Below are 23,919 nucleotides of genomic sequence, written 5' to 3' on the forward strand. Positions count from 1 at the left end.
TTCTCTTATTTATATTCTAGTCACTTATTTAAATTAATGCAGTTGCTAGGGTAATTTGGACCCTAGCAACCACATTGCTGAAATTGGAAACTGGAGAGCTGCTGAATAAAAAGCTCAAAAACCACAAATAAAAAATGAAAACCAATTGCAAATTGTCACTATCTACATCATAATAAAAGCTACTTTAAAGGTGAACAAACCATTTAAGGCTCTGGATCACTACTAACTTTCGGGGGATCTATTGGTCAATCTAAAATTTTATTTGGGATACACTGAGTACAGAATTTAGTTGTAGACCTTTTTGCTGCATTCAGCTAAATCCTAGGGGACAGATTTATTATTATTATTTGACCTCCAGGTTAGTAGAATCAAAATAAGGTAACACAATATAGATTGTTATCCTGCTTGTGTTTTCTTGCATTAACTGCTTTTTTTCCCACAATCTTTTTTTTAATCCATAATCGAAGATTAAAATCTTGCAAGGTTTTAGGTGGTGAGCTTTCTAATATTTGGGGTAAAAAAACAAAAGATAATTGGGCAAGAAATTGCAATTCGAATTTTTCAAGATTTATTATATCCCGAATCTGGAAATAGCTTGAATCTAAAAAATACTCCAGTTAAAACCTGTAGAGGTCATGAAGTCAATGGCAGAGGTCGCTTGAACCATTTGAAGATGTTAATAGCCTTCATGATGTTTGCGTTTTTTTCTGTGGGTTTCGCTCGAAAACTTGATCAGTTCAATTTTTTTGCATGGAAAACGCGATCAATTCATGTTATTCGGGTTGTTCACCTCGAATTCACTGATTCCCGTTTTTTTTCATTCGAGGTTTATTTCTTAAATTGGAAAAAATTCAAGTTGTGAGTTCATTCGAGGTATAAAAAAAAGCTCACATAGCTCTAAAATTCGACCTTTGATAAATCACCCCCTAAGTATTCAGCTGAACCAAATCAGAGTGACTTTAAAGCTTTAAAGAAGACTGAACAGAACAATTTTCTGTTCACAATTGATTCAATTTTTAAAATGTGAATATGCTAATTAAGTTTGGAATTGGGTTCAGTATTCAGTCGACAATTTTGTATTTGACCAAATCCAGAATTTATAGATTCGGTGGGTCCCTACATCCTATAAAACAAATCGACTTATGTTGCCTAAAGATTTACAGGTCCACGATAAAAGCAATTAAAATAAATTAAAACATTTAGCTTGTTTTAAATTGTGGTTTAATGGTCCCTAAAAGCAAACGGCATCCTTAAAATTGCCTTTACCAGGGAAATAAGAAACTCCCTTAGGCTATAAAATGTTAATGCATGACCTCTGATGACGGCTCAAGAAGGATGGGTTGAACTGAACATGAAGCAACACTGACTTAGAAGCAAAGAGCATCTTGTGCTATCACACATCAATCTGTAAGTGCAATTATAGCACTATTGATCTGCTAAATGCAAGCCTTCTTGTGGCACTTTAAATCTGTCAGCTCACTTTGATGAGCTTCCTCTCGGTTTCACCTACGCTTTGAAATACAATTCAATTGTACATTCCCTACAAAATGAAATACAGGTGAAGTACCACTCAAAGTGCACCACAAGTGAGCTGGGCCGCACATTTCAAAGTAAGTGATTTAGCGTATGTTACTTAAAAATGAATTACTGTATAATCAACATGTTCATTAAATAAATGCCAGTTTTGCAGCAGCACTTGCAGAGTAAAGGTATTGCAGCATAATTCTATCTTATTCATCAGCTATGTACTAAATGTAAATCCAAGGGCAGTGACCCTACTGCTTTTATCTTACTAATAAATCTGTATTTCATGTGAATTTGTACTATTTTGACCCGCATATACAGCTGTGTTCTTTAGAGGACTCTACAGACGCATTTCATCAGGGGAAAAAATGTGTTGAGGTCAAGACAAATTAAAGTCACGTTAAAGTTATGTTACCCTAAGAAATAATTCCAAATCCTTATATATCATCATGTTAGTTGAGCAAAATAAACTTTAGTTACAATATATATATATATATATATATATATATATATATATATATATATATATATATATATATATACACATACATACATTACGTCTTGGAGTTACACAATCACAGCAAGCAGGCGGGTGCCATTTTTGTGGAAACTGTTATTAAGTTGTAGATCACCACAAAATCTTGTTCATGTGCCAGAATGGGGGATACTAATGCCCATGCGCAGTGCCCTAAACAATTGCATGGGGAGGGAAGAGGAAATGTGTGGCATTTAGGAAATGCTGAATGAAAAGTGAAAGTAATTGATTGCCCCGCCTCTATGCCTTAGGCAGGAAATGTATGATTGACAGCTCAGATTTTTAAACACCTTCATAACAGGTATGGATGTTTTAATGAAACAAAATAATTTGGCTTCCATGTTTAATTTGCAAAGGACTTTAATCATATGGCTTTTTATGTTTGGGTAAGAGTCAGAGAGGGTGGTAAGCTGGAAATAGAGGTCTACAGGAAACCTACCCACACCCACCATCCACTAGATCACAAAACTCTACATCACAGAGCAGACAAGATCCCCACCAGCACAGAGGCTAAGTTGAAAGAGATGAAACATCTCAGAGGGGCCCTGAAGACGTGTGGTTATCCAGATTGGCCTTTTGTGAAAACCGGTGGAAAAAGAATCAATAACACCAAGTCTACCGGTGAAGGTGGAAAACGGGACAGGAGAAAGAACTTGGTCCTCCCATATGTAGCTGGGGTGTCGGAAAAACTTAGAAGGATTTTTAATAAACACCACATCCCTATCTGCTTTAAACCCAGCAACACACTGAGGCAGCAACTAGTTCACCCAAACGACCCCACCCCAAAGCACAAGAAGAGTAACATTGTGTATGCAGTGCAGTGAGGAATGCTCCGATTTGTATGTGGGGGAAACCAAACAACAGTTACACCAGCATATGGCGCAGCAAAGAAGAGCCAGCTCCTCTGGTCAGAACTCAGCTGTGAACCTACATCTAAAAGAAAAAGGACACACGATTGAAGACTGCCGAGCCCAGATTCTAGGGGGCAAATTTACTAAAGGGTGAAGTGGCTAACGCTGGCAAAAATTCGCCGATTTACTAACGGGGGCTGGCATAATTACGCTAGCAAATAAGATTTCGCACTTCGCTCTGGTAAAACAGCGTTACTACTCAAATTCACTAAGTCTTTTATTTTACTGAACATTGCCTCTATCACCAGACTTGCCTTCGCCACCTCAAAAAAAGTTAAAATTATTTCTTAGTCCCCAAAAACGCTAGCGTCTTTACCTTTTTACAGATGTCAGGACTGCCGGAAGCACCCGACAGCGCTGCTTACCTTCCCAGCGGTCGCAATGAAAATCCATGATGGTGGCGCCCATGGTAAACACATGGGTGCGGCGTCGCTGCATGATGACGTCTTCGCTGGTGCCGGGATTTTGTAATAAAAGGGTGCCATGGATGCTGAAACCCTGCCCAATTATAGGTCTTCAATCCTGTGAGTACCTGGGTGTATTATTGTCTGTCTGATTCCTGGTTTTGATTCCTGCTGTGATCCTGACTCTGATCCTTATCTGCCTGTTTGAACTCTTGCCTGGACTTTAACTAACGATTGTGTTGATTCCTATTTGTACTGCATACTCGGACTTTAACCCTTGTTGGGCTTCCTCCTCGGTCCTGACTACTCCCGCTGGGAGCCAATAGGCCCCCTGACAACAGGGTGATAGGCTGAACAAGATCCTAAATTATTTTTTGGGTCCCCTCCTTCCCCCCTACATTTGCTAACATATGGCACATAAACTATACAGTGGGCTCATGTGTAGGGCAATATAACAACTCTATTTTCTTTTATTAAGGTCCCCTGGGCTTGTGTAGTATAATGTATCTGATTAAACATATACATCCATTGAAATGTAACTTCACGCCATATGCAAATTATCTAACGCTAGCGTAACTTCGCTATGCCTGGTGTAGTAACACTAGCGCAACTTCACAAGCGTTCAGCACCGGCAACGAAACTTTGCAACTTAGTGAATTAGCGTTGGCGGTGCGAAGTTGCGACTGGCGAAGTGTGGTGAAGGCGGCAAAGCCGTCGCTGGCGAATTTTCGACTGTTAGTGAATTTTCCCCTAGACCGGGAGAGCGACTGGTTCAAAAGAGGTGTTAAAGGGGAACTAAAGTCTAAAATAGAATAATATTTAAAAGTATGATCGTTTACCTGCACAGCAGTTGGGGACCGGCTGACAATGCCTATCCACAGCAGCAAAAGAAGGGGGAATTTCACTGCATACAGTCAGGTTTATTATAAAAACAGTAGACATTTTTTAATTAAAGTATATTGGAGATAGATTTCATTTTCATTAAAGAAAGTGGGATTTTATATTTTTGCCTTTACATCCCCTTTAAAGAAGCCATATATGTAAAAACTGAAAAACCAGGTTTGAATAGAGGCGGGGGGTGCGACTTCTATTGTCTGCCACATACAATGCTGTTTTGGCCCCTCTCCCTGGAAGGTTTAATAACACATCAAAGCTCCAATCTTGCTAATACAATCAACACCAAACTTAATGACATCATTGTGGATTATGATATAGTGAATAAAGTACCCCCTCTTGTAAAATATGAGGATATTATAAGTTACCGAGGAGTTTCATGACCATATAAAAACACGAGGCCTTACCCTTTAAACAAAACAGGGATTGTTTGTCCATATATTGCAATATAGTCATCCCATATCTGGCCAGTCCTATACTCAATTTTCATCTGATTCATTAAGAATTCTATTGCTTCATTATACATTTTACAAAGGGACTAAGTTTTACCTGCAACTTACTTGCTGCTTTCAAAGTAAAACTCTCAAACTTGGCTGCCCTTTTATTAGACACCAGTGGGATCACCTGACTATAGTTGGAGATAGTTGGCCAGCTTAAATATATTGCAATATATGGACAAACAATCCCTGTTTTGTTTAAAGGGTAAGGCATTTTTCAGTAGCAGTATGCACAAAATGTCTCTGTCTTAAATATATTGATAATGGGTTGAGTGCTGAGGAACTCTTGTATTTGACTATATGTATTTTGTGGTCACAGCCTCATTGCACCCCCGCCTAATGGTTTTAAAAACTAGTGGTGAGCACAACTTTCCCTTGTTTGTGTAGTAATAAAACAGTACCTTGTACTTGATCCAAACTAAGATATAATTAATATTTACTGAAGGCAAAACAAGTCTATTTGGGTTTATATGATTTTAGTGTATATGATTATTTAAGTAAATTTAAGGTACAGACATGCAAATTAGGGAAAGATCCCTTCTCCGGAAAACCCCAGGTCCCGAGCATTCTGGATAATGGGTCTAATACCTGTGTAATAAATCAATTTCTGGTGATGTAGCAGCATGGTTACCAACCTCCCTCTACTCCCACTATTTCATGGTATAATGGGCGTTCATGTATATTTAATACACTTGGTCTGCGCTTTCCAGCGTACATTTTGATTTGCAATTTCATTGGGCTCACGCTTAAATTGTTGCTACCTGAGAGATGCATTAATTCTATCAAATGAAATACTATTACTGCACGCACACGGAGGGCCATTCAAACCAACGGGATTGCCTGACAAAGTAATTTTCTGCACTTAAACTTGAGCTTTGCCATAGCAACATGCCTAAAAAAACGTGTGCAATGCAATCAAGACATCTCTGTTTTATTATTTGTTTACTAAAATTGTCTTTCGCTCAGACTGTGTGAAGTATGGCAGACTGGATAAATTATAAATTCAATCTGAAATGAGTCACGGTAACGGCTCAGGAAAAGGAGACGGGAATCTCAGACTTTCGGAAAACTCTGCTCCGATTCATCATAATACAGTTGTTATAATGAGCTTTTATTTATATATCACTGACATAATATGCAGCTTTCTACAATATCAAATCAATTCCTGCCCAAGTACAATACCCAAGACCATTAATACCTGACTTTGCTGTGCAATGCAGTTTTATGTGTTCCACTACATGGCGAGGCAAATGTTAAATTCAGTTTATTCTGTTCTTTACCCACAGGAGTGGACACCACAGAAATAAACAAAATCAAATAACATTTATTCAGCATTCAGCACTTATGTCCACTGCCATGAGTACAAACCCACAGGACAGAATGTGAAATTAAAGGAAAAGTATATCCTCAGAATCAAAACATAACCAGAGAGTTTATATCATATTATGTTGCCTCTTAAATAATTTTATCAAACTGAAATATAGATATCAGTAAATATTGCCCTTTTACATATTTTACCTTGAGCCACCATTTTGTAATGGTCTGTGTGCTGCCTCGGAGATCACCTGACCAGAAAAACTGCAGCTCTAACTATAACAGGAAATAGTGTGGGAGTAAAAGACAGAACTTTGTCCAGTAATTGGCTCATGTGACCTAGCAAGTGTGTGTGCCCTTGGTTTGTTTGTGTGTGCCGTGAATCATATGGTCCCAGATTATTCAAATCACTACATGGTTGCTATGGTAATTTGGACCCTAGCAACCAGATTGCCAAAATTGAAAACTGAAGAGCTGCTGAAGAAAAACTTAACTCAAAAACCACAAATAATAAAACACCAATTGCAAATTGTATATCACTCTCTACATCATACTAACAGTTCATTTAAAGGTGAACAACCCCTTTAATAAACCTCCTGCCATAGTTACATAGTTAAATCGGGTTGCAAAAATACAAAGTCCATCAAGTTTAACCCCTCCAAATGAAAACCCAGCATCCATACACACACCCCTCCCTACATTCACATAAATTCTATATACCCATACCTATACTAACTATAGAGTTTAGTATCACAATAGCCTTTGATATTATGTCTTTCCAAAAAATTATCCAAGCCATTCTTAAAGGCATTAACTGAATCAGCATCACAACATCACCTGGCAGTGCATTCCACAACCTCACTGTCCTGACTGTGAAGAACCCCCTACGTTGCTTCAAATTAAAATTTATTTTCCTCTAGTCTAAAGGGGTGGCCTCTGGTACGGTGATCCACTTTATGGGTAAAAAGATCCCCTGCTATTTGTCTATAATGTCCTCTAATGTACTTGTAAAGTGTAATCATGTCCCCTCGCAAGCGCCTTTTTTCCAGAGAAAACAACCCCAACCTTGACAGTCTCCCCTCATAATTTAAGTCTTCCATCCCTCTAACCAGTTTAGTTGCACTTAGTCTCTGCACTCTCTCCAGCTCATTTATATCCCTCTTAAGGACTGGAGTACAAAACTGCACTGCATACTCCAGATGAGGCCTCACCAGGGACCTATAAAGAGGCATAATTATGTTTTCATCCCTTGAGTTAATGCCATTTTTTATGCAAGACAGAACTTTATTTGCTTTAGTAGCCACAGAATGACACTGCCCAGAATTAGACAACTTGTTATCTACAAAAACCCCTATATCCTTCTCATTTAAGGAAACTCCCAACACACTGCCATTTGGGGGCCGATTCATCAAGAGTCGAATATCGAGGGTTAATTAACCCTCGATATTCGACTAGGAACTAAAATCCTTCGACTTCGAATATCGAAGTCGAAGGATTTAGCGCAGATAGTACGATCGTACGATCGAAGGATTATTCCTTCGATCGAACGATTAAATCCTTCTAATCGAACGATTCGAAGGATTTAAATCCAACAATCGAAGGAATATCCTTCGATCAAAAAAACTTAGGAAAGCCTATGGGGACCTTCCCCATAGGCTAACATTGACTTTGGTAGCTTTTAGCTGCCGAACTAGGGGGTCGAATTTTTTTTTAAAGAGACAGTACTTCGACTATCGAATGGTCGAATAGTCGAACGATTTTTACTTCGAATCCTTCGATAGTCGTAGTCGAAGGTCGAAGTAGCCCATTCGATGGTCGAAGTAGCCCAAAAAAACTTCGAAATTCGAAGCTTTTTGCCTTCGAATGCTTCACTCGAAGTTAATGAATCGGCCCCTAAGTGTATAACTTGCATTTATGTTATTTTTGCCAAAGTGCATAACCTTGCATTTATCAACATTGAACCTCATTTTCCAGTTTGCTGCCCAGTTTCCCAACTTAGACAAATCACTCTGCAAAGTGGCAACATCCTGCATGGAACCTATAGATCTGCACAATTTAGTATCAACTGCAAAAATAGAAACAGTACTTTCAATGCCCAACTCCAGGTAATTAATAAACAAGTTTAAAAGCAAGGGACCTAGTACAGAGCCCTGCGGTACTCCACTAACAACACTGGTCCAGTTAGAAAATGTTCCATTTACCACCACTCTTTGTAGTCTATCTTTTAGCCAGTTCTCTATTTAGGTACAAATACTATGTTCCAGGCCAACATTCCTTAAAGGGATACTGTCATGGGAAAAAACATTTTTTTCAAAATGCATCAGTTAATAGTGCTGCTCAAGCAGAATTCTGCACTGAAATCCATTTCTAAAAAAAGCAAAGAGATTTTTTTATATTCAATTTTGAAATCTGACATGGGGCTAGACATTTTGTCAATTTCCCAGCTGCCCCAAGTCATGTGACTTGTGCTCTGATAAACTTCAATCACTCTTTACTGCTGTACTGCAAGTTGGAGTGATATCACCCCCCTCCCTTTCCCCCCCAGCAGCCAAACAACAGAACAATGGGAAGGTAACCAGATAGCAGCTCCCTAACACAAGATAACAGCTGCCTGGTAGTTGTAAGAACAACACTCAATAGTAAAAACCCATGTCCCACTGAGACACATTCAGTTACATTGAGAAGGAAAAACAGCAGCCTGCCATAAAGCATTTCTCTCCTAAAGTGCAGGCACAAGTCACATGACCAGGGGCAGCTGGGAAATTGACAAAATGTCTAGCCCCATGTCAGATTTCAAAATTACATATAAAAAAATCTGTTTGCTCTTTTGAGAAATGGATTTCAGTGCAGAATTCTGCTGGAGCACTATTAACTGATTCATTTTGAAAAAAAATGTTTTCCCATGACAGTATCCCTTTAATTTAACCAGTAACCTTTTGTGTGTCACTGTATCAAATGCTTTAGCAAAGTCTAAGTAAATCACATCCACTGCCATCCCAGAATCGAGGTCCCCGCTTACCATCTCATAAAAAGAAATTAAGTTAGTCTGGCAAGATCTATTACACATAAAACCATGCTGGCACACACTCATAGTATTATGATTTGCTATAAAGTCCAGTATCTTATCCTTTATTAACCCTTCGAAAAGCTTTCCTACAACTGAAGTCAGACTAACTGGCCTATAGTTTTGAGGCTGAGAACGGGATTTTTTTTTGAATAGAAGCACCATATTAGCAATTCGCCAGTCTCTTGGCACTATGCCAAACCTCAATGAATTCTGAAAAATTAAGTAAAGAGGTTTGGCAATCACAGAGCTAAGCTCGCTAAGTACCCTGGGATGAATACCATCTTGCCCTGGACCTTTGTTTATCTTAAAATGTTCTAGTCTATTTTGAATTTCTTCATGTGTGAACCATGAATCATTAGTTGATACTAGAATTGGGACTATTAAGAAGGAACCCTTCATTAACTGGTTCCTCATTTGTGTAGACAGACGAAAAATGAGTTCAGAATCTGCGCTTTTATTTTGTTTTCATCAACCAGCTGACCCCCCTCTGATACTAAAGGTACCACCCCTTCCTGCTTCATTTTTTTACTATTAACATATTTAAAAAATAATTTTGGATTCTTTTTACTGCTTGCTGCAATATCCTTTTCCATAACAATTTTAGCTTGCCTTATAGCTTCTCTACATGATTTATTGGGCTCCTTGTACCTTATAAATGATTCGGCTGTCCCAGATACTGTAACTTGAAAGCCTTAAAGGAATTGTTCAGTGTAAAAATAAAAACTGGGTAAATAGATAGGCTGTGCAAAATAAAAAGTGTTTCTAATATAGTTAGTTAGCCAAAAATGTAATGTATAAAGGCTGGAGTGATTTGATGTATAACATGTCAGTCAGAACACTACTTCCTGCTTTTCAGCTCTATTCAGGTTTTATTTGCGCAAATCTGTGCTAGCAACGGTCCTCTACGCATGTTATTAGATTGGCAATATCCCTGCGGATGGTATTTCTAGTGAATTTTCGCTAGCGACGGCCACTTCACCCTTTAATAAATCTTCCTTGTCTTTCCCTATGAAATTTTTTCCTCTAAGGGTCAGGGCTCACAGGCAGGTTCGGGGAGATTAGTGAGGCAACTTCGGGAGACTTCAGAAAACAAATCCCACCGAATGCCATCCTGCCGGCAATTTACATTTAGCTGGCGGGAACGCAGTTCGGGGAGATTAGTCGCCTGAAGAAGAGGAGATTTGTCGCCGGGCGAATAATCTGCCTGAATCTGCCCTGACCCTATCATAAAAATTCCCACCAGTGCTTGATGCGACAAACAGTTACATGTGGTTTTCTTATGGAAGCCTATCTATATACTGAAGCCTAATATGCCAGTCCCCTGGGTCTCAATAAGTGGCAGTATGAAATATTACAGCCAACAGTTCAGGTACTCAGCAAATCAGAATGACTAACGCTCTATAATCTAAAGCTTTCAGAGGGTAACCTTTACTTTTAGAAGGTCCTTATGAAGTTAGGAGCCTTAATGTAAATTTCAATCACATAAACATTAGTTCTTCCTCTTCCCTCGGGCTAATGCCTTTATTTTCAATTAATCAGTTCAGATCACAGTCAACGAGCAAAATAATTGCCTTTGCAGTTTGATATATTTTAAGTCAACAAAATGATAGAACCCACATTATTCTTTAAACTGTCACTGCTGATAAAATATTGGAGGAAGTGATATCATGCAGGTTTATTAAACTGTAACAATTATTTATCCTACAGATCTGAATGGACTCATAATGCAAATACTTATATTTATTTGTCCCAGGCTCTGTGCTTATAGTTTTCATCATGTCCGTTTTCAAACACACTACTATTACTTATGAAAGCCATAAAGTCACATCTATCAAGTGCAGGGCAGTATTGATGTGCGAGTTGATCCAAAACCCAGGGGTGTAAGTACAGAGGAAGCAGACCCTGCGGCTGCAGGGGGGGGCACAAGAGGTGTAGGGGCCCCATGAGTCCCTTATTCATATACAATTTCAATAAATATTGGTAAAAGAGAACATTTTGGGGTCTAAAAAATTATTTGCTGTGGGGCCCAGTAATATCTAATTATGCTTTTGAAACTTGGATGACCAACAGGTTCGGGTTGGGTGCGGGTCAGACTGGGGAAGTTCACTCCTCCTCTGCTGCCAAGAAGGTTGGCAGTTGGGTGCAGCTCCTACAATGGCAATATTTTGCAACCTGCACATCACTACAATATAGGGTGCAAAGTGCAAAGAAAACGTGTTTTCTCCACTCCAAAAAATTCTCCAGTGCTGTCCAACTGGCGTGCCCGTGACCCCCCACTTGTGTGGCCCCCCCACATGAGAGTCTGCCTGCTGTGCCTGCTTACCTTGTGTAAGCTTTAAGGTAGAGGCACGCGGTGCTTTTTGGGGGAGATTAGTCGCCCATCGACAAATCGCCTCTTCGCTTTGGTGCCCCTTAGTGCTCTTGCACTGGTGTCAGGAGTCAATGTAAATGATCCCTCTAATGTCAAATTGAATGATGTATGGATGGAGATACTGTAAACCAGAATATGACTTTTATTTCCATTTACCCTCTGGATAATAATAAAACCAAAAAATAATAAAATGTAAAATGTAGTGGTGCAGAATTGCGTTACCTTTGGGTTTGGCCAAACACCAAACTGAACCAGAAGCTAAAGTTGCTATAAGAGGTATGGGATTCATTATCCGGAAACCTCAGAACTATACCATAGACTTCATTTTATCCAAATATTTAAAAATGATTTCCCTTTTCTCTGCATTTATAAAACAGTACCATGTCCTTGATCCCTACTCAAATGTAATTAATCTTTTGGGTTTATTTAATTTTTACATGATTTTCTAGTAGACATAAGATATGAAGATCCAAATTATGGAAAGATACATTATCTGGAAAAGCGCATGTCTTGAGCATTCTGGATAGAACAAGAAGAGAATATATTTCTGTAAAAGCAACAATAAAATGTTTTTTAATTTTACATGAATGTATGTAACCATTTATCTTTTAGCACAAAAGACAAAGGGTTTGTGAGTATTTCTGTTTCTTTTTAAGCTAGACCCATAGCTCGCTTTTTTTTGCAATTACAGCTACAGAACTGCAAAGGCCTGAGGTTAAATATACATTTTGCCTTTGAGAAATTACGCTGTAACTGTCATTTCTAAAAACACTGTTCTGCTGCAGACTTTCTCTGCCCATTCCACAAACAGCTGGCTTGGCATAAAGGTCTTATGTCTGAAGATAACATAATATCTGACAACAAATTGACAACAATTTCAGAAGTAAAATCCGCCTCCCTCTCAAAAATTTGAATCGCTTCATGTAACTCATTTACTAGCTGGAATATTTTTTTCTCTTTTAGTTACTGGAATGGGCACTAACTGCGATGAAACCACAGAAAAATGGATTTAATAAAAGAATCTGTGTTTGAAGTTGCATCTATATAAATAAAAATGTGCACACTGCAAACACATGCAGGTATAATCACTGGGGGGGGAGGGGGGGGTGCCGAATGTTAGGCACCAGCAAGTGAATATAAAGGCTTACAGGAGACCCTGCGGCAGTGTTCCTCTTCACTGAAAACTGCAGTGGTCCAGGGTATTTCTGTAGGAGCACCGCATTGTGATCATCTTCTTTCACTTCTTTTTTCTCTTTAGCCTCAGGACAGTCGAGCATGGACAATAGAGTGAAAAGCTGGCTTTTTTGATTCTGCTCTTCACTCTACTGCACATGCTCCCTTATCGAGATAAAAGAGAAGAATGGCACGTGCGATGGAAGAAGTTGGAAATAAAAGCGTTTCTAAGGGCAAAGACACATGCTCAGATTCGAGGAGATTAGTGGCCCAGCGACAAATCTCCTCTTTTTCGGGGCGACTAATTGCCAGCGGGATGGCAATCGGTGCGCAAAGTTGCCTCACGAGGAAACTTCAGGCAACTTCGGAAAACGAAGTGCTCCGAAGGCAGGTCGAGGAGATTAGTCGTCCCGAAGAGGAGGCGATTTATTGCTGGGCAACTAAACCCCCCTGGAATCTGAGCATGTCTCTGCCCTAGTGCAGGTTTTAGAAAACTGGCATGGGTCTTACGAAAGCAAATATAATCTCGCAGGGGTGCCTAATATTTTGGCCCCAACCAACCTTTCCTTCTTCTTTAAATCAAGGTATATCAAGTAAAACTTTACATATTTTTGTTAAGGTGTCATACACAAAGATTGACCTTGAGGTGAGCGATATAGGGCTGATCCGATCGTGTGACCTAGGGCCCACATAATGATCATAATGAAAGTTATACGGGCGATTGGATCGCGGTACCACATCAACAAACAGATGCGGTCTGCGATCGGACTGGATTTTTATCCTTCCCGACTCTCGCCAGATATCGATCGGGGAAGCCCGTTGGAGGGCCCCATACACGGACCAATAAGCTGCTGACTCGGCAGCTTTTATCGGCCTGTGTATGGCCACCTTTAGGGCGCTAGACAGTCACATCAGTGGGATACTACAGTTATGATCATATATATTAGATGTATAAAATTATAGTTACTAAAACAATCTTCAGTGCCCAGATTTGGCAAACAGACATTCTCCACTGGAAATACAGTGTGTAAAAATGGCAGCAATTTGCACACTGTGTTCTGCAGGGGTGCCACATTTCGGAACAAAAAGACCTGCAGAAAGCACCCCGGATTAAGTGCTGCCTATAGTATGCACTGAGCTGGGTGATACTGGGTTTGTCCAACTGTGTGGCCCTCAAGACAAAACAATCAGATCACAACAATGGAAACGCAAGTAGTCGGATTAAGGACTGTTTCAAGGTGCCAAAGTGGTCCTTTTTGCCTGACAGGATTTTTAAGCCTGGCTGATTAATTTCTGGCTGATTTGCAGACAGATATCTGCCTGGCAGGCCCATCCTGCTGACTCGGTTCAGAAGGAACTGAAGATTTACTGAAATCCATTTGATTGCTGCCTTCGCTGCATCTCTGGAGCATCCTTAGAGTTGAAACACTTGTATTGTGGAAACCATGAAACGCACTTATTGATTTTCAGCCATAGTAATTTTCTACTTTTAGATGGCATGAAGTAGCATGTGCTTATCTCCAATTTTGTCATTTCAGGGGTTATTTATGAAAGGTTGAGTTGTGTTTTTCCTGAAAAAGTTTCAAGGGTAGTTTCAGTAAAAATTTAAATTTTTAGGATTTATTATGTCCCGAAGCTGCAAAAAGCCAGAATCTGAAAATACTCCAGCTAAAACCTATCGTGGTCATGTAGAAGTCAATGGCAGAGGTCCCTTCAACCATTTAAAGATGTTTTTAGCCTTCATGATTTTCGGGTTTTACTTGGTGGTTTGCGCTCGAAAACTCAAGGTATTCAAGGGGTTTTTTTGCCTCTAACTCGATCAATTCAAGTATTTGGGTTTTTGCCCCGATTGCATTCATTCACGTTTTTTTTACATTTGGGTTTTTTTTATAAATAAGAAAACATACGAGTTGTGAGTTTATTCGAAGTAGAAAAAACCTCAAAAAACTCGACCTTTGGTAAATAACCTACTTAAGGTAAATTCATTTTAGAATTTGAACCCACCTTGTTATTCCACTTCAAAACTCCACAAGCTCATTTTATTGCCAAATTACTGAAATCAGCCTGTGTCTGCCATGCAACCATTCTCAAAATTCGGTAACTAGCTGCTGTCTAGTTAAATCACCAATATATCATAAAAAGATGTGAGCATGCAATACTCTTGGAATCACACAGCTTTTCATATATCAGTGCCTTTCTCAAATGGAGATGGATAAAAAGGCAAAAACTCTTTCTTCATTGTTTCCACAATCCAAGTGCTTCAGCTCTAAGGATGTTCTAGCGATTCAGCAAAATAAGCAATCAAAAGGCTTTCAATAAATCAGCTTCATGAGCTGTTGATTTCTTTTTTTGAGAAATTCTATTTTGTAGTTAATATTATACATGCTGAGGTATAAGAACCGAAAGGGGTATGGGGTAATGTTCCCTCTAAGCTGTGCACTTGTATGGGCGCATACAATTTGTGGATTCGGTGCATCTAAGGATGCACCGAATCCACTATTTTGGATTCAGCCGAACCCCCGAATCATTTGTGAAAGATTTGGCAGAATACTGATCCGAATCCTAATTTGCATATGCAAATTAGGGGTAGGAAGGGGAAAACATTTTTTACTTCCTTGTTTTCTGACAAAATTCACTCGATTTCCCACCCTGCGCCTTATTTGCAAATGCAAATTTGGATTCGTATTTGGTTCGGCTGGGCAAAAGGATTCAGCCGAATCCGAATCCTGCTGAAAAAGGCCGAATCCTGGCCGAATCCCAAATGGAATCCTGGATTCGTTACATCCCTAATTTATTCTGACCTAAGCACACAGTTTTCAAAATGCACACAAAACTTTAAAGGGGATGTATGATCAAAAATATTAATCCCCTTTTGACTTTTAGGAACGAATATATGCATATTTTAAATAGCAATGCATTTTTTTTATAAGCCTGTTTTGTGTTGTCATTCTATTATCTGGCAGCGCATTTAATTCCCACATTTCCGGTCACTTCATCAGCGCTCAAAACCTTTACGGACCGAAGTCGTCACTTCTGCAAGTCTCCCCGCTAACCAATCAATCGCTTTTTCCCTTGCGCTGGCTCGGCTCACAAGTCACTACCACCTTTGCTTTGTAGCGAGGCGCACACACATCCTGCAGGCGTCTGTAAAAAAGACTGCCTACTAGTTTTTGATTGGTTGGTGGGTGGGACTTGCAGAAGAGGCAGGCAGGGCCACGTGGGGCCTTGGATAACTTTTTTGAATATATTAATTCATGTTCAGTACATATCAATTTCACCATACGTTATTGAGGCTGAAATTTCATATTTGGACACTAGGCTATATACAGAGTCGGGCGAGTTCTTAACTGATTTGTTCACCAAACCGACAGACAAGAATACCCTGTTACACTACAATTCGTTTCACCCTCCCCAAGTAAAAAAATCTTTGCCTAAAAAAAGCTCACTTTTCACGGGTGAGGTGAATTGTGAGCGATCAGGCAGTACAACAACAAAGAATAAATTAGATGAAGTCCAAAATTCAGCAGAAGAGGTTATCTGATTGGTTCAAAAGCGATCAGAAGTAGAATCACCTAATCGAGAGATTATGCTACTGGGATGTCCTAAAAAGACTTTGGATCATATACCATTTGTAACCACATATAGTAATATTAGCCCACAAATTGCGCAAACACTGGGGGGTCCTAAGGGATGGGATTCCAAACGTCCCGAGTTTTAAATCACCTCCCCTGATGTCTTATAAAAAGGGTCGAACTATAGGGTCTAGTTTAGTGCAATCAGACACAGGTACAAAAAAAGATATGCAGTTATTGTTACAGCCTAAGAAACATGGGACATTCCCATGTTTGAGCAACATGGACAGAATTAGGGAACACAAGTCTGCAATAAAACCCAAAAAGTTTGATCAGGCGGTTGCGGGCCATTTTATTCAGATGGGACATGGGGTACAACAATTCAAGTTCCAGGTGGTGAACCATGTCCCCCCCTTACGACAGGGAGGTGACAGAGCGAAGAGACTCCTTAAAAAGTAAGTTTTCTGGATCCGCCGCCTGGAGACTCTTGCCCCGAACAGTCTTAATAGAGAGTATGATTTGCATACAATCTTTTAAAAGATACATTTGCATTTGTTTTTAATTTTTATTGTATATATTGTGTTTTTGCAGGTAAATTGTCACCTGCGCACATTATTTAAGAAAAGTTCCTTTTCAAGTTTTCCCATTACCCAAATGGATACAAGTGTGTTGTATATGATACAAAATGTTGTTACTTTGTTGCCACTGGTTCAATAGATGGCGCTATTTTAACATGTTTAAAAGGGAGTCTAAGTGACCAGGTGTGTTTGCTTGAAAAAGGAACGGCTTGAAACGTTGCTGTATCTGGTCTGTGCCATGTTTAAATAAAGGCCTTTTTACTTCATCAAAAGGTGGTGCTGTTCTTCACTTTGTTGGATATATTATAGTGTGGGTGGCCACTATTGAACCTGCACTTTAATACCGGAGGAGTTGACTTACAGAAGAGGCAGGCAGACAAAGCAGAAGAGACGGCCATAAAGGTTTTGAGTGCTGATGAATGAGTGGTTATGTGGAGGAATTGAATGCGCTGCCAGGTAAGCAGATCACAACTCAAAACATAAAAAAATTCATTGCTATTTGAAATATGCTTATATTCGTTCCCCAAAGGCAAAATCGGGATTAATATTTTTGACCATACATCCCCTTTAAGGGGCACATTTATTAAACCTCAATTTATTTCTGATCGAAGTTTTGGGGGGAATCACAAATTTTTGGGGAAAAAAATAAAAACAATTTTTTTTTAAGATTTATCATACTCCAAAACTGCTGAAAATCCAAAAAATGCACCATCTCAAACCTGTCAAGGTCATGTAAAATTCAATAGCAGATGTCCCTGAAGTTGTTCCTTGACATCGTGATCTGCACTGGATAATCTGAAAAAAGGCTGGGTTTTCGTTCAATTAACTGAAAAAAATAGAGTTTTCGGAGCATCAATTGTACAATACGAATTGGCGCTCGATTTAGTTGCAAGAAAAATTATTGACAAATCAGTTCAATTCATGGAAAGGAGGTTGGTCGACTTTGTTTTCATAAAAAACTGAGATTAATTTGAGTTTTGGTTCATAAGCCCCTCAGTCTGCACATGTTGATGTTCCTGTCCAAAATCTATGTGTGAAACTATATTGCCAAGAAGCTGGCTGCAATATTTTATTCAACTTTTATCATTCAAGACAAATTAGAGGGCCATTTAAAAAAAGGAAGGCAGAGTGCAAAAAATGGGCACAATGCTCTGTATTCATGAGGAGTGGGCAGAGGGAGACACAGAGGGAGCATATGCAAATTAGGGGTGGGAAGGGGAAAACATTTTTTACTTCCTTGTTTTCTGACAAAAAGTCACGCAATTTCCCTCCCGCCCCTAATTTGCATATGCAAATTAGGATTCGGTTCGGCCAGGCAGAAGGATTCGGCCGAATCCGAATCCTGCTGAAAAAGGCCGAATCCTGGACGAATCCCGAACCGAATCCTGGATTCGGGGCATCCCTACTGAAAATACAACCCGCCTGGATGTTGTGGTAATTTTAGGGTTCCCATAGTGGGTTAGTGATGTTTTCCGAAGATTTTACAAAACTGGAAAAAAAGTTGGCAGAAAATTAGGCTAAGTGTCGTTAAGTTGAAAGTTATGCACCTTGGTAGAAATCATATAAATGAGGATTATATACTAAAGGGGTAGTATACCCCTCTCAACATGAGTTTAAAGGAGAAGGAAACCCAGTCGTCGCAAAACCCCCCCCCCTCCCCTGTGTTGCTTCCCCTCCCCCCTGGCCTACCTGTCTCGCTGGGCAAATGCCCCTAACTTGTTACTTACCCTTCTGCGCAGGTCCAGTCTACGGAGTTCACCGACCCCATCTTCTTCCAAGCGATCTTCTTCCTGCTTTGACCCGCATTTTGGCGCATGCGCAGTAGGAGCATTTCACCGGTATGGATCTACTGCGCATGCGCCAAAAGTCAGAAAGTTTTCTGATTTTGGCGCATGCGCAGTAGATCCGTACCGGCGAAATGCTCCTACTGCGCATGCGCCGGTCAAAGCAGGAAGAAGATCAATTGGAAGAAGATGGCGTCGGTGAACTCCGTAGACTGGACCTGCGCAGAAGGGTAAGTAACAAGTTAGGGGCATTTGCCCAGCTGGACAGGTAGGCCAGGGGGGAGGAGGGAGGGGAAGCAACACAGGGGAGGGGGGGAGGTTTTTTGCGCCGACTGGGTTTCCTTCTCCTTTAACCAACAGAGCTTATGTTGGACATACATATAAGGAACCTTGTGCAAATATTAATATATATTTTTCCGAATTTCTTATGCTGAACAGGGCAAACAGAGCTACTGTTTGGTCCTTGCGAGGTAAACAATTGGATAACTAGTATAAATGTAGCCCCTTCCACCTTTGTTGTGACGGTTTTGTTAGTAGGAGTCCATTATACAGGGGGATTACCTGTGCTCTGGTCATTTTATTACCAATCGAGGCTCTCAGACTGAATGAAATGCATCCCCTGGCTAGTTATAGTTAAGTGGAAATTTCATATGAAATTCATGTGAAACCATATTATTATGTAGCTGATGTGTTTGACTTTTTATGGTGTAGAATTTTCATAAATGAATATGTTTATGCACTTTAGAATAGGGATGCACCGAATCCATAATTGTACAGACAGCAGTAAAAATAAGTATTGAACACAGCAAGGTTTTTTTTAATGGGGCTATTGACATGAAATCTACACCAGATGTGGGTAACAAACCAAGTAATCCACACATACAAAGAAATTGAAAAACAATTAAATCCATAAATTACATTATGTGTAATAAAGTGGAATGACACAGGAAATGAGTATTGAACACGCAAAGAAAAAGAAAAAAGTGTAAAAAGGAATGAAAAGCCAAGAAACCTGCTGAAATCTGTCACTATTGAGAAAGCAATCCTGCCCCCTATGAGTGAAAACTAATATCAGCTGGTTTAGTCCTAATGGATTGCCTATAAAAAAGTTTGTCATTACCAAGGTATCACACAAGAAGCATCTCATACTAACAGTTAACTCAAAGGTGAACAACCCTTTTAAATTTACTTTTAGTATGTTGTAGAGCAGTGGTCCCCAACCAGTGGCTCGTGAGCAACATGAAGCTCACCGACCCCTTGGATGTTGCTCCCAGTAGCCTCAAAGCAGGTGCTTATTTTTGAATTCTAACCTTGACGGCAAGTTTTGGTTATATAAAAACCTGCCAAACAGAACCTCCTGTAGGCTGCCAGTCCACATAGGGGCAACCCAATAGCCAATCACAGCCCCTATTTAGCACTCCCTAGAACGATTTTCATATTAGTTTTGCTCCCCAACTATTTTTTACATATGAATGCAAATCCTCGGAATCCTTCTGCCTGGCCTAACCAAATCCTAATTTGCATATGCAAATTAGGGGCAGGGAGAGAAATTGTGTGACTTTTTGCCACAAAACAAGGAAGTAAGAAATGTTTTCCCCTTCCCAGCCCTAATTTGCATATGCAAATTAGGATTCTGTTCGGTATTCGGTCCAATCTTTCGCAAAGTATTCAGGGGTTCGGCCGAATCCAAAATAGTGGATTCGGTGCATCCCTACAAATTACAGAAAGATCCATTATCTGGAAAACCCCAAGTTGCAAGCTGTCTGGTTAACAGGTCCCACACCTGTATTAGGTATCACCATTCTTTTATTCCCTCTGATCTGCAAACATGGCAAAAATCTATTTTGAACTGATCTCTGCACCTGGTATAAAATGGCACAACATGCGCCTCTTTATACGAGTAACCAACACTGACAATAAGGCTTATTTATAGCCATGATACATAGCCCATAACCAGAATAAAGTCGCAAAAAAAAAATAAAATCTCTTTTGGGACCTTTATCCCATACATCAATACACAAACACAAGGCATGCATCAATATATAACCACAATCAATAGAAGAAACCTTTCCGTTATTTCATACATACAGTTAAAGCCGCTCTTTAAGAGAAATGCCTTAACCTCCCACCACCATCAATCAATCAAATGTATAGTACTATCGTCTTACAAGTTTCAGAATCTATTCAACAACATGAATGCAGCAAAGAACACCAACTCAGAGGGATAATAAAGACATAGCCGCATGCAGGGGGTGATATTTCTCATCTGTCATTCAGATGTTAAAGAGCCGTATTTCAGCTCCCTGTAGCTGCAGGTAAGTAGCGCTGGGGCTTAGATATATTGCATTAGATCCAAACAAACCTTGAAAGTGAGAGTAAAATAATCACATGCTGATACAGCAAGAGCCAAATAAATGTGTTTGCGGGTGTGTAATACAAGCCACTGTCCCCTCGCAGCGTTCCATTTGTAGGAATAAAGCGGAGCCAGAGAAACGGGAATCCAGAACCACAAATGCTTCTCTAAACAAAGCAATGGGAATAAGGAAGCAGCACTGCCCAGCGCTTTAACTCATAATGAAAGAAAATGAAAAGCAACTTTCCAATGTCGAAATGCTCAGCGGTCTGTAGGTTGTTTGTAAATGTATTTACCATTCAAAGCAGTGTCCGTCTGGCTGCCTCTATTCAATGTACTATTAATTCTGACTCCTGAAGAGTCAGAGAAAAAAAAAAAAAACTACTGCCAGTTGTAATGACAGTTGCTCAGAATGGAAAATACAAATGCAATTGCTATTGAAAGCAGTGTCCGTCTGGCTGTTTCTGTTCTCTGCACTATTAGTTCTGACTCCTGAAGGGTAAGAAAAAAAAACTACCGCCAGTTGCTTAGAAAGGCAAATACAAATGCAATTGCTACTGAAAGCAGGATCCCTCTGGCTGTTTCTATTCCCTGCACTATTAGTTCTGACTCCTGAAGAGTCATAAAAAAGAAACTACTGCCAGTTACGTTAGTTGCATAGAAGGGCAAATACAAATGCAATTGAAAGCAGTATCCCTCTGGCTGTTTCTATTCCCTGTATTATTAGTTCTGACTCCTGAAGAGTCAGAAAAAAGAAACTACTGCCAGGTGCAATGACAGTTGGGTAAAAGGGCAAATACAAATGCAATTGCTACTGAATAAAGGATCCTTCTGGCTGTTTCTATTGCCTGTACTATTAGTTCTGACTCCTGAAGAGTCAGAAAAAAGAAACTATTGCCAGGTGCAATGACAGTTGGGTAAAAGGGCAAATACAAATGCAATTGCTACTGAAAGCAGGATCCCTCTGGCTGTTTCTATTCTCTGCACTATTAGTTCTGACTCCTGAAAAGTCAGAAAAAAAGAAACTACTGCCAGTTACAATGACAGTTGCGTAGAAGGGCAAATACAAATGCAATTGCTACTGAAAACAGGATCCCTCTGGCTGTTTCTTTCTCTGCACTATTAGTTCTGACTCCTGAAACAGAGAACAGAAAGGGATAAAGAAAACTGCAGCCAGTTGCAATGACACTTACAAAATAACTTCAAGACCATTGAGGATGGTTAATAATAAATATTGGAAAGTTGCTTAGAATGATAAATGCAAGTTTTTGGGCGCAGATTCCCTTTAAATAGAGGGCAGGTGAGATTGTGTCTGTGCTGTCCTGACAAGTCGCCGACTCCGCGCCTGGAGCAGCCGGATTTAGAGGTAGAATGCGGGGAGGGCACAGAATAAAGTTGAAAGTAACGGGATGTCCCGCAAAGAGTCGATGAAACGCGGGGCGGGTACAAGTAGAGATAGAAGAAGCGCTACACAGCCGGTACTTACTGGGAAGGCAGCAAGACAGGAAGAGAACAGCGGAGGGGAGGCAGTTGCCGAGCAGCATGATCCCACACAGCACTTCCCTACCGGGGAGAGGAGGTACAGCCTCGCTGCTGGATAAAGCTGCCGCTGTCTCCTTGTATAGAAGAGAGTTCCGGACAAGCAGCTCTCACATTCCTCACTGCCGCCTATACTCTGCCAGCCCAAGTGACACTAAGAGCCGGGGATGAAAGAACCGTGCTGATTGGCCGCTGCCGACTACATTCTAATTGGCCGCCGGAATCCCTCTTCTGATTGGCCATTAATAGACTGGGCGGGTATTGTGATGGGAATCAACGAGGTAGTCGGGATAAAGTTTTCAGGGGGTGGGACTGTGTGACTGACTGTGGGGAACGAAGTAGCGGAGAGCAGAACTGGTGCCTCACACAATGTGTTTGTAGTGTCAGAGGCAGGATTGGACTGTCTGTGCAGAGGTTCTTCCTACTCTGTATCAGAATGGAATGGCCCATGTTTAGGGCTACAATTCAGAGGAAGTGAGGAAGGACAGAGTTCTTACCTATCAGACCTTTGTTTTCTACTATAAGTCTACAATTAGTTGTGTTGAAATTGGCATTATATTAAACGGTTTATTCATACCTCCCAACATTTTGGAAATCAAAAGAGGGACAAAAAGTTGTGCTGCGCAAATTTTTGTGTCCGCGCAAATTTTTGTGGCCACGCCCATTTTTGTGGCCACACCCCCTAATTACCATGTTCATTTTACAAATTGTAAATAAGTAACACACACATACAAACACACATACAGACAGATACACACACACACAGTGAAACGCATACATACAGTGACACACACATACCAGTGGGGATGTGCTGCTCTCACACACACATGTAACACTGCTCTCACACACACACACACAGTCTATCTCTGCTGTAGCACCGCCCACTGATGTCACAGGCCGGGATGCAACTTACCCCTGTCCCACGGCAAATCTGTCAGACGTACCTTCCCAGGCGTTAGGCGATACGGTTGCGAGAGGCCGGTGATAGGCCCACACTCCCCGGCCTGGCTTACTCAGTCCCTGGATGTGACGCTCCCGAGTGTCTTACTGGGAATGACCAACCCTCGCCATGAAGGGCCTGAGTCCATCTGCGCAACCGAACCCACTGTCACCCACAACAGCCAATCAGCATCCGGCTTTGAGCGCTAGGGAGTCACCGATAGGCGGAATTGAGAGGTTCGGCACTGTGAGCGAAGTCACAGCAACTTCCCTATGGCAGTTACACCCCGGCGGACACAATATCCGGTAATTGCGCTTCTCTCTGGCCCTTCCGCCGCCGGTTACAGTTGCCACAAGCTTTCACACCTCAGATAGCGTGTGCGCCGCCATGTTTGTTATCGTATATAACAAAGGCCATCGTGCCATCGCCGCCTCCCCTCCGCCGCTGCTGGCGGGATGCGGGA

General features: G+C 40.6%; 1 protein-coding gene across 4 annotated transcripts in view; it reads right to left on the reverse strand.

The window, feature by feature from the left end:
- The window catches only part of b3glct.L (beta 3-glucosyltransferase L homeolog), a 245,904-nt gene extending 223,214 nt beyond the window's left edge, over nucleotides 1-22,690 (reverse strand). For 3 of the 4 annotated variants that reach the window (XM_018244677.2, XM_041580780.1, XM_018244678.2), the window contains exon 1: nucleotides 22,464-22,690. In XM_018244677.2, the coding sequence (XP_018100166.1) occupies nucleotides 22,464-22,521 (58 nt within the window). In that variant the 5' untranslated portion in view covers nucleotides 22,522-22,690. 4 annotated transcript variants of the gene reach the window in all.
- Between the last annotated feature and the right edge of the window lie 1,229 nt (nucleotides 22,691-23,919).

The sequence above is a fragment of the Xenopus laevis genome, chromosome 2L, assembly GCF_017654675.1.
Source record: "Xenopus laevis strain J_2021 chromosome 2L, Xenopus_laevis_v10.1, whole genome shotgun sequence".
In the NCBI taxonomy this organism is placed as follows: domain Eukaryota; kingdom Metazoa; phylum Chordata; class Amphibia; order Anura; family Pipidae; genus Xenopus; species Xenopus laevis.